Below are 12157 nucleotides of genomic sequence, written 5' to 3' on the forward strand. Positions count from 1 at the left end.
GATGGGCCTAATGCCCCTCCAGATCCTTCCTCCCCATCACTTCCCTCTGGTCTGACCCCTTGCATTGTATTCGCTATACCCTCTGACCTTCCCCTCTCTGACGCTGAACGTTCTGTACTCAGCAACGGATTCAGTTTTATCCCCTTACGCCCCCACCTCAATGGATTTCGCGCTCGGCATGACGTTGAGCTCTTCTTCCGTTGCCTTTGTCCCTGGGCTCACTTCTTTGACCAGGAGTCCTCCCCCTGACCAGCAGACCCATTCACCCGCCTCTAGCATTCTCCCTCCACCTGGACCCCTCCCTCTGGCCTCTTACCCGCTCTTAATCTTTTCATTGAAAACTGTTGGTGAGACATCGGCCATCTCAATTTCTCTGCCCCCCTTACTCAATCTAACCTGTCCCCTTCTGAACTTGCCGCACTCCATCCTCTCAGGTCTAACCCCGACATTGTCATCAAACCTGCAGGCAACAGTGATGCTGTTGTTGTCTGGCATACCGACCTCAACCTTGCAGAGGCTCAGCGCCAACTCTCAGGCACTTCTTCCTACTTCCCCCTGGACCATGACCCCACCACCGAACATCAAGTGACTGTCCACAGGACTGTCACTGACCTAATCTCCTCTGGAGATCTTCCCACTGCAACTTCCAACCTCAGTCCTGCAACCCCGGACAGCCCGCTTCTACCTCCTTCCAAAAATCCACAAACAGAACTGTCCCGGCAGACCCATTGTTTCAGCCTGTGCCTGCCCCACTGAACTTATTTCTTCCTATCTTGACTCTCCCCTAGTCCAGTCTCTTCCCACTTAAATCCATGACTCTTTTGACGCCCTACGTTATTTTGACAATTTCCAGTTTCCTGGCCCCAACCACCTCCTCTTCACTATGGACGTCTAATCTCTCTACACTTCCATCCCCCACCAGGATGGTTTGCGGGCTCTCCATTTCTTCCTTGAACAAAGGCCCAACCAGTCCCCATCCACCACCACCCTCCTCCGCCTGGCTGAACTTGTTCTTCAACTGAACTTGAACAACTTTTCCTTCACCTCCACTCATTTCCTTCAAGTAAAAGGTGTTGCTATGGGGACTCGCATGGGTCTTAGTTATGCCTGTCTTTTTGTGGAATATGTCGAACATTCCTTGTTCCAGTCCCACACAGGCCCCCTCCCCTAACTCTTTTTCTGGTACATTGATGAATGTATCAGTGGCGTTTCCAGCTCCCACCCAGAACTGGAAAACTTGATCAACTTTGCTTCTAATTTCCACCCTTCTCTCACCTTTACATGGTCCATCTCCGACACTTCCCTTCCCTTCCTTGACTTCTCTGTCTCCATCTCTGGGGATAGGCTGTCTACTAATATTCATCATAAGCCCACCGACTCCCACAGCTACCTCGACTACATTTCTTCACACCCTGCCTCCTGTAAGTCTCCATTCCATTCTCTTAGTTTCTCCGTCTCCGATGCATCTGCTCTGATGATGCAATCTTCCATGACAGCACTTCTAATATGTCTTCCTTTTTCCTCAACTGAGGATTCCCCCCAACTGCGGTTGACAGGGCCCCCAACTGTGTCTGGCACATTTCCCGCACCTCTACCCTCACCCCTTCCCCTCCCTCCCAGAACGACGACAGGGTTCCCCTCGTCCTCACTTTACACCCCACCAGCCTCCACATCCAAAGGATCATCCTCTGCCATTTCTGGCTTCTCCAGCGTGATGCCACTACCAAATGCATCTTCCCCTCTTCTCCCGTCAGCATTCTGAAGGGATCATTCCTTCTGCGACACCCTGGTCCATTCCTCCATTACCCCCACCACCTCGTCCCCTTCCCATGGCACCTTCTCCTGCAATCGGAGGAGGTGTAATACCTGCCAATTAACTCCTTTCTCCTCACTATCCAAGGCCCCAAACACTCCTTTCAGGTGAAGCAATTTAGTATACTGTATTCTCTGCTCACAAATGTGGTCTCCTTTACATTGGGGAGACCAAACGCAGACTGGGTGACCACTTTGCGGAATACCTCCGCTCAGTCTGAAAGCATGACCTCGAGCTTCTGGTTGCTGGCTATTTCAACACTCCCCCTTGCTCTCATGCTCACATCTCTATCCTGGGATTGCTGCAGTGTTCCAGTGAACATCAACGCAAGCTTGAGGAACAGCATCTCATTTACCGATTAGGCGCACTACAGCCTGCCAGATTGAACATTGAGTTCAATAATTTCAGAGCATGACGGGCCCCCCTTTCATTTTTAGTTTTTTTTTCCTTTTTATTTATGTTTATTTTATTTTAATTTGTTCAGTTTGTTTCTACTGTGCCTACCCACTGTTTTTTTCATGTTTGTGCATAGGGCCAGGCTGTTAAGTTTTCTGTCAATTAACACCCTCTCTGTACTTACACTTTGTCTTTCAGCACACCATTAACATACCGTTTGCCTTTGCTCCACGACCTTCTGGTCAGTTATTCTCTGTGACCTTGTCCTATCAACACCTTCTCTTTTGTTATCTCTTGCTCCACCTCTGCTTTATTTGCTTAAAACCTATTACATTTCTAGCCACTGCCATAAAGGCCTGCTCAGGTCACGAAAAAAAAAATCGACCGGAACCCGACAGAGCCACATCGGACCCGAGCCCAACCCGGCCAGAGTCCCTCCATTTTTTCCCATGCCTTATCTGACCCGAGCATGACCCTGACCCGACCCCCGGAATGTTCCCTTTACCTACCTTGCGACGCCGAATCTACAGGAAGCTGCAGCATGAGCGTGATGACATCAGAGATACACATTCGCTCACTATGCAGACTCAGAGTTTCCTTCTTTGACGTCCCGGACTCCCAACTCAGGTATTTCTTTTTACTTTTAACACTTCTTACAGCATGTGTCCGACCCGACCCGAGCAGAGCCCAAAAGCACAACCCTACCCGAACCCGACACATCGTCGGGTCCCGTCAGGTTCGAGTCGGGTAGCAGACCTTTACCACTGCCAGTTCTGATGAAGGGTCACTGACCTGCAACGTTAACTCTCCTTCTCTCTCCACAGATGCTGCCCGACCTGAGTATTTCCAGCATTTCTTGTTTTTATTACTAATTTGTCTCATTGTTACCAATCAATTTTAAACTTTGTTCACTGTATATAACTACAATGAGAACTTTGTTTGGAACAGGTTGAAGATCCTGTTAAACAGTGTTTACTTGAGTCTCTATAAACTATATTATGGGCAATTTTATGCTGACTAACATTCCAGCTACTTGGTTGAGACTACCAAAATGGCTTCACATATGACCCTTTTGAGTCAAAAGACAGAGGAGACTTTTATTCAAACAGTCCAAACTGGATTCAGATCCAAAGATTGAAGATCAGTGCCATAACTGTTGCAACCCCCATTCACTTACCCTCCCCTTGCCCACAATCTAACCTTGCTGGATTGTATACAATGTCAGAATGCAATACCGTCTACTCCTGTTAATTTCATCACATAATTTGAATTATCCATTAATTCAAAATGTTTTCAAGCATAATAAAAACAAGTGCTGTTATAATTAGGCTGCTGAATCGGATAACTGGAACTTGTGATTTTTTTTCCCACAAAACAGGTCTTAAAATTATTAGGAGTAAACTGTGAAATGCACCTGGTCTGCACGCAGATAAAGTCACTTGATTATAAAGGTTCATCTTGGTGCAGATGCAGTGAACAGTCTTTCTGAATCTTTCGGGGGAAAAAAAAACACCCAGCCAGTTTCAGGTCAGGTTGATTACCCAAAGGAGCAGAACATGCAACACAATGTTCCAATTAAAGATTCACTCAATTTCCAGTTTAATTGTACCTAACTTGCTGCTTTCTCAGTTTGAACAGAGAGCATTGCAAAGTCAACTCCTCATGCAATAAAGCTCCTGACAAAATTAAATATTGTAAATTCGCCCATCAATGTATACAGGAAATTTACTAAAGCCATACATTAGGTTATTGATGTGGTAAAAATATTACACACCTTGCTGATGCTGAAAAATACAAAGCTTCACAGAATATTATCTCTCTCATCATCCATGTCTTAGTCACCATCAGACTTGACTATTCCATAAGCTTTCCTGGTCGGACTCCCATCGTCTGTAAACTTCACCACATCCCAGATTCTACTGTCTGTACCTTAACCCAGACGACGTCCCACTCACTGATCAACCCCGTCATCATTGACCTACTGACCTTATCCTCATTCATCCATCACCCCTGTCCTTGCTGACCTGCAATAGCTCAAAACTTCAAATTTAAAATTCTCATCCACAAGTTAAATCTCTTCATGGTCTCACCCCTCCCCATCTCTATGACCTCCTCCTAGCTTACAATAGTCAACCCAAATTTTCCATTCCTCTCGTTCTAGTCTCTTGTGCATTGTCCCCTCCCTGAACAATGTACTACCATCCGAAGTGTTTTGCTAGGATGGATGTGGGCTGTCCAGTAATCTATGTAACCAGAATAACAAAAGAGGAAAGTGGAAGAATGAAATGCTAGCTTTTATCAACTTGGAAGTAACTAATAAAATTAACACCTATAAAGTGTTTTTTGAGAGATAGGAGTGGCATTTTCCACAGAAAAGGTTGCCATCACCCATTCCACCTGTACATTTTCTAAGAAGATCTCTAAAGTGATAATGGAAACTCAATGGTGAAATCTTACCTAGCACATTGCCAACAGGTACCTCCTGTACATTCTCTAATTCTTTTCCCATTAGCAGGAACAAGTCCTCCACTGCACAACGAGCCAGATGTGGAATCGACAGGTCATCATCACCAATTGAACAGCTTTCCGGCAACTTAACAAAGAAATATGAATTAATACAGATGAGAAATCTATCTTCCGGTGTATTGCGAGGTTTACAACTGTAAACTGTATATATTCTTTGCATCTTAACAAATTAACAAAGGATAAAAGACAAAGGCATATGGATTGCTTTCCTTTATTGGCCGAGGTATAGAGCAGGAATGTGATGCTGGAGCTGTATAAAACACTGGTTAGGCCACAGCTGGGGTTTTGCGTACAGTTCTGGTCACCACATTACAGAAAAGACATAATTGCTCTGGAGAGAGTACAGAGGAGATTTACAAGAACGCTGCCAGGGCTTGAAGGTTGCAGCTGTGAAGAAAGATTGGATAGGCTGGGTTTGTTTCCCCTGGAACTGAGGAGACTCAGGGGTGACTTGATTGAGGTGTACAAAATACTGAGGGGCCTAGATAGAGTGGACAGGAAGGACCTGTTTCCTCTGGCGGGGAGGTCAGTTACCAGGGGACACAGGTTTAAGGATTAGAGGGGACATGAGGAGAAACTTTTTCACTCAGAGGGTGGTGGGTATCTGGAATTTGCTGCCAGGAATGGTGGTGGAGGCAGAAACCCTTAATTCTTTTAAAAGGTACCTGGACATGTGCTTGAAGTGCTGTAACCTGCAAGGCTATGGACCAGGTGCTGGACGGTGGGATTAGTTTGGGAGGCTAGTTTCTTCAGCTGGCGCGGTCACGATGGGTTGAATGGCCTTCTGTGCCATACTTTTTCTATGGTTCTATATGTTAAATCTATAGACATTGCAACATTTCACTGTATCAGTCAACAAGACAAATTCTCACATCACTGGATCTAAAATCATGTCACACAATATCTCTGCTGGTCAAATAATGAATTTGAATTGAGGAATCTGAGCATCCATTAGTGTCCTTGTAAGCTTTCTGAGTATTACACATACCTCTACATACTGGAATGAGCTCAAAGAAAATAACACATCAAGAGACTGCGATGACGTTAACAAACCACTCAAACTTGGCTCCTGAGGTTTACAACACAATTTCAACCTCTCTGGTATGCCATCCTACATTTAGCAATCAATGACAGGATCATAGTGTGGGAGGCAAAATTTGTTATAACGTCCGATATTATGAAAGGGCTTTCACGGATTTTAGAATTATTTCCTCACACTTAATGCAAATAATAGAACTTAATGTAGACTTCCATTTCCTTAGCAGCACAATGGTATGGACTGATATGATTGGATACTTGCGCGCATCACCATGTATTGCTAATACCATTTCCATGAGATACTCCTCCACACTTGCTTTGTCATAAATATTTGTAAGGTTCCTTTCAGTAATTAAATTTCACATTGCAAAACTCAAATGAGCATGCACTTTTGACGTCATTATCAATTTCAGTTATCCAAAAATAACTTGCTCAAAATGTATTTTCCATTGCTTTAGGGGGTATTTTTGATTTCACTGCAGCTGTACTGACATAGACCCACAACAACGTACATTCATTTTATGCAGAAAAACTTCCCAAGGATATATGTTTTTGAAAGAGCTATAATATATGGAGGGCTGAGGCTTGGAGGCCAGCCAGAAAGACACTGCAATAGTTGAGTCTTGAAATATCCAAGGCGTGGATGAAGGTTTTAGCAGATGAGCTGAGGAAGGTGATGTTACAGAAGTGCAAATGTATTGTATTGTATCGCTGTATTGAGAGAATATGGAGTTAGAAACTCAGCTCAGGTTTAAATAGATCACCAAGCTACAAACATTCTGAGCAGATTGAAACAGTGGCCGTGAGTGGGATCAAATCAATGGCAAAGGTATGGAGTTTGTGACGGGGGCTTTGGTCTTCCCAATGTTAGTTGATGGAAACTGCAGCTTATGCAAGAGCAAAACAGGATGTCTTCAATCAAGCAGTTTGATAACACTAAGGCAGCAGAGAGGTAAGTTGTGAAGATAGAGCTGGGTGTTGTCAGCTACATGTGGAAGCTGACACTGCAGATGGCAATACTAAGGGACAACATGCAGATGAAGAAGGGGAAGGGACCAAGACTAGATGCTTTGTAACTCCAGAAGCAACAATGCAGAAACAGTATGAGAATCCATTGGTGGAGGTGTTCAGGCTAAAATTGGCTAAATAAGAGTGAAAGTAAGTGACAGTAGTACCACTGAGTTGGACAATGGAAAAGAGGCATTGAAGCAGGATGGTGGGATCAACCATGTCAGAGGTCAAGGAGAGCAATATTAAATATTGCATCACATTCACAAAGGATGTCATTTATGATTTTTGTTAGGACCATTTTGATGCCAAGCCAAGAGCAGACACCTGATTGGAGAGATTCAACAAGAAGTTTGGAGATGGGGTGGTAGTTTGTAAGGACAGAGGGATTAAGGGTGAGTATTTTGAGGCACAGGAGCATGATAGGACTTTTGAAAGGGAGGGTTAGTACTGAAGGAGAAGGAACCATTTACAATGGCAGCTAGCAAGGGGGTCAGGAAGGGAAGGTCAGCAGCTTAGTGAGATTTGGGTCAAGACAGCAAGAGCTGAGTCTCATGGAGAAGTTGAGATCAATAATGGCAAAGAGGGAGATAGGAGGGAAGCTAGAGAAAGAAAAACAAGAAATGCTGGAAATATTCAGCAGGTCTGGCAGCATCTGTGGAGAGAGAAGCAGAGTTAATGTTTCAAGGTAAGTGACCCTTCATCAGAACCGGGACCTGCTGAGTATTTCCAGCATTTCTTGTTTTTGTTTCAGATTTCCAACACCTGCAGTATTTTCTTTTTAAGCTCGAGAAAGACATAGGTTCAGGGCTAGTGGGGGAGCCTGGGAGAAGCTTGGCTTGCTATGAAAGGGGTGGGAAGCATTACAGACAGCAGAACTGATTCTAGAGAGTGGAGGGGCAGGTTAGAAAAGAGGACAAGAGAATGATCCTGGAGTAATGGATGGTTTTGGCAGCGGAGAGTGAGACCCCATAGCATTTGATGTTGTCCAGCCATCACTGGTGAATAATGGCTAAAGTAGTTGTGCACTAGATATGCTTAAAGGTATGTTCCTTGAGCTTGGGGGTGCAAAGGACAGACCCATACCAGGGTGAATGACTAAGGTAGGAGCCATGAGAAATGGGAAAGCAGAAGAGGTGGCTGTGAATTTGAATAGGAGAGTTTATGTAAAAGGAGGTGTTTAGGGAGGACAGGAAGGCAGTGAATTCATAAGAGAAGCTGAGATGGAAACCGAGATCACCGAGGATTAGGAAACACTCAGTGCACCGTCTGAGGGTGGAAAGGACTGGGCCTGTATTCTCTAGAGTTAGAAGAATGAAAGGTGATCTCATTGAAACTTACAAAATTCTTACAGGGCGTGACAGGGTGGATGTGGATAGGATGTTTCATCTGGCTTGTGACTCTAGAACAAGGGGGCACAGTCTCAGAATAAGGGACAAGCCATTTAAGACTGAATCGGTGCAATTCTCTACCCCAGAGGGCTGTGTTGAGCATGTTCAAGACAGAAATCAATAGATTTCTGGATACTAACAACATCAAGGGATATGGGGATAGTGGGGGAAAACGGCGTAGAGTTAGATGATCTGTTTGAATGGCGGAGCAGGCTTGACAGGCCGAATGGCCTAGTCCTGCTCCTATTTCTTATGATCCTATGAGGACATCTGGGTAAAAAGCTTGGGTTGCGGTCAATGAGAATTTTAAAGAGGTGCAAGAGGGATGGAAAAAGGTGAGGTGCTCAAAGGAGGAGAGGTACCAGAACAGTAGGGGGAAGACACCAAACTATGACTTAGTGATAAGACAGGGAGGCTTTAGTAAGAGGAAAGGTATCACTATCCGTGAGCCAAGTTTCAGCCATAGTCATTGTGCCGATGCATCGTCGGTGAGGTGGTGGTGTAGTGGTAATGTCACTGGACGAGTAATCCAGAGACCTTGGCTAATGCTCTGGGGGCATAGGTTCGAATCCCACCACAGCAGATGGTGAAATTTGAATTTAAATAAAAAATCTGGAATTAAAAGCTTGTCTAATGGTGACCATGAAACCATTGTCAATTGTTGTAAAAACCCAGCTGGTTCACTAAAGTCCTTTAGGGAGGGAAATCTGCCATCCTTACCTTATCTGGCCTAGATGTGACTCCAGACACACAGCAATGTGGTTGACTCTTAACTGCCCTCTGAAATGGCCTAGCAAGCCACTCAGTTGTCAAGGGCAATTAGGGATGGGCAATAAATGCCCACAACCCATGAAACAATTAAACAAGATTGTGGCTGGCACAGTCCAAAGGGGTGCTCGTTGAGGTGAGTCAGATAGGCAACTATTTGGCTACATTAATCAGGGTTCTGATGAAAGGTCACTGACCTGAAACGTTAACTCTGCTTCTCTCTCCACAGATGCTGCCTGACCTGCTGAGTATTTCCAGCATTTCTTGTTTTTATTTACCTCATTTTTAGGTAGGCCTGGTGCTGCTCCTGGCATGCCCTCCTGCACGCTTCATTGAACCAGGGTTGGCTCTCCCAGCTTGGTGGTAATGGTAGACTGGGGGATATCCCGGGCGATGAGGTTACAGATTGTAGTTGAGCACAATTCTGCTGCTGCTGATGGCCCACAGCATCCGGTTTTGAGTTGCTAGATCCGTTTGAAATCTATCCCATTTAGCACAGTGGTAGTGCCACACAACACAATGGAGGGTATCCTCAATGTGAAGATGGGACGATCTCCACAAGGAAAGTGCGGTGGTCACTCTTACCAATACGGTCATGGACAGATGCATCCGCGTCAGGTAGATTGGTGAGGACAAGGTTAAGTAGGTTTTTCCCTCTTGTTGGTTCCCTCACCACCTGCCGCAGACCCAGTCTAGCAGCTATGTCCTTCAGGACCCGGCCAGCTCGTTCAGTAGTGGTGCTACCGAGTCTCTTGGTGATGGACATTGAAGTCCCCCACCCAGAATACATTCTGTGCCCTTGCACCAATTGGTGTTCAACATGGAGAAGCACTGATTCATCAGCCGAAGGGGGAGCAGTGGTGGTTGAGGTAGGTGGTAATCCTTGGAGGTGTCCTTGTCCATGAACATGACTCTGTCTGCTTGACTAGTCTGTGGGACAGCTCTCCCAATTTTGGCACAAGCCCCCAGATGTTATTAAGGAGGACTTTGCACAGTCAACAGGGCTGGGTTTACCGGTGTCATTTCTAGTGTCTAGTTAATGCCAGGTGTTCCGTCCAGTTTCATTCCTTTTCTGTAGCAGTTTTGATACAAGTGAGTGGTTTGCTACGCCATTTCAGAGGGCAGTTAAGAGTCAACCACATTGCTGTGGGTCTGGAGTCACATGTAGGCCAGACCAGGTAAGGATGGCAGATTTCCTTCCCTAAACGACATTAATGAACCAGATGTGTTTATACAACATACAACAATGGTTTTATGGTCACCATTAGACTAGATTTTAATTCCAGATTTTTTATTTGAATTCAAATTTCACCATCTGCTGTGGTGGGATTCAAACCCATGACCCCAGAGCATGGGTTCGGGTTACTAGTCTAGTGACATTACCACTACACCACCACCTCCCCCTGAGGAGGGTCATAGCACATTTCCTGTACAGGAAAAAATAGAAGAGGAAAACACATGATCTCTGAGGCTGTCTGCTATAGTTACAAAAGGGCTGATGACACTGGAGGGCGAAGTCCTCTTCTCGAAGAAGAGGGTATGCATTTCAAGAGCATTCGAGCTCGTTAAATGGTATAGTGTGGCATGTGTCCTTATTTTATATATTATGGGAATCATTATGGAATAAGTTAGAATTCAGGACTTACTATGTTCAGTTATTTGTAATCTGTAAAATAAACCAGTTGCTTAACTTTATTCTCCAAGGTCTCGTCTCACTAAAGCGCTAATAAGTCTACATTTTGGAAGACAAGCAAAGCACAAATGTGGCCACGTGTGAGATTACAGTATCCAGCTGTTTTAACTTGGGGCTTTAGTGTACCATCCCGGTCATTCAATTATACGACTAGATATTGAGCAGTAAAGATAAACTTCTGATCATAAGGGACATGGGATCCACTCACAGGACAGATTAATGATGCTGCACCTGAAAATGTCAAGAGCAGATTTTTAAGTTTGCATCAAGGATGTATTTTTACACTGCTGCTTAACTAACACCACTGCCATAAAATAGACCTTAAAAATTAAAATGTTCTCCTATTTTTCAGTAATGTTCCCCTTTTATTATTTGTAGAGCTTTTCTCGTTCCAATATTTGCTTTCCTACAACCTTATACCTCTATTTTTGGTGTTAGCTGACCATGCAACTCCAATTTGTATTTATATAGCGCCTTTAATGAAATAAAACGTCCCGTCATGTCACAGAGGCATTATAAAACAAAATAGGACACTGAGCAACATAGGAAATATGAGAGCAGATGACCAAAAGCTTGCTCAAAGAGGTACGTTTTAAGGAATGTCTTAAAGGAGGAAAGCAAGGCAGAGAGCTGGAGAGGTGTAGGGAGGGAATTCCAGAGCTTAGGGCCTGGGCAGCTGAAGGTATGGCCACCAATGCTGTAGCGACTAAAATTGGAGATGCACAAGAAGCCAGAATTAGAGGAGTGCAAATATCTGAGAACTTGTAGGACTGGAGGATATTACAGAGATAGGGAGGGGACAGGCCATAGAGGGATTTGAAAACAAGATTAGTACGGAGGGGTTAGAGTCATAGAGTCGTACAGCATAGAAACAGGCCCACGTCCATGCCGACCTTAATGCCCATCTATACGAATCCCACCTGCCTGCATTAATTCCATAAACCTCTATGCCTTGCTCATTCAAGTACCTGTCCAGATGCCTCTTAAATGTTGCTACTGTTCCTGCTTCCACCACCTCCTCTGGCAGCTCAGAATAGAACCAGGCCACTGCAGTCCCACCCAGCTTGACTACGGTGGAGAGGCGTTGGAGGGGGATGGTGTGATCAACTATATCAAAGACTGCAGAAAGGTTGAGATGATCAAGATGGGATAGTTTGCCTTTGTCATAATCACATAGGATGCCATTTGTGACTTTGATAAGTACACTGGAACCACAGTGCTCATTGACTGAGTGGTTATTTTTCAGCCCTGCTGGACTAGATCTAATGGACCACCTACTTTCGGACTCTGTCTCACACAGTGTGTTAACAAGCAGTCATCACTATGAAACTGCTTGTACTTGCACATTGCCTTTCTAGTTAGCTGTTGAGTGCTTATTTTATACCACTGGGATTGTAAAAGCAGCAGTGATAAGAATCTCTCCTGCTTTCCTAAGTAGCTTTCTATTTACCTAGTCATCTTGAAGTTGGTGCATAAAAACAAATTACAACTTGTTATTTTGCTGCCCTTATTAGTAATTTCTAT

General features: G+C 44.6%; 1 protein-coding gene across 1 annotated transcript in view; it reads right to left on the minus strand.

Annotated features, from left to right (window-relative positions):
* Positions 1-12157, minus strand: part of efl1 (elongation factor like GTPase 1) — a 348427-nt gene that overhangs the window by 192001 nt on the left and 144269 nt on the right. Inside the window, exon 15 of the mRNA XM_068017730.1 lies at positions 4667-4802. Within this exon, the coding sequence (XP_067873831.1) occupies positions 4667-4802 (136 nt within the window). The remainder of the gene's footprint in view (positions 1-4666; positions 4803-12157) is intronic.

This window comes from Heterodontus francisci, chromosome 38, assembly GCF_036365525.1.
Source record: "Heterodontus francisci isolate sHetFra1 chromosome 38, sHetFra1.hap1, whole genome shotgun sequence".
Lineage (NCBI taxonomy): Eukaryota > Metazoa > Chordata > Chondrichthyes > Heterodontiformes > Heterodontidae > Heterodontus > Heterodontus francisci.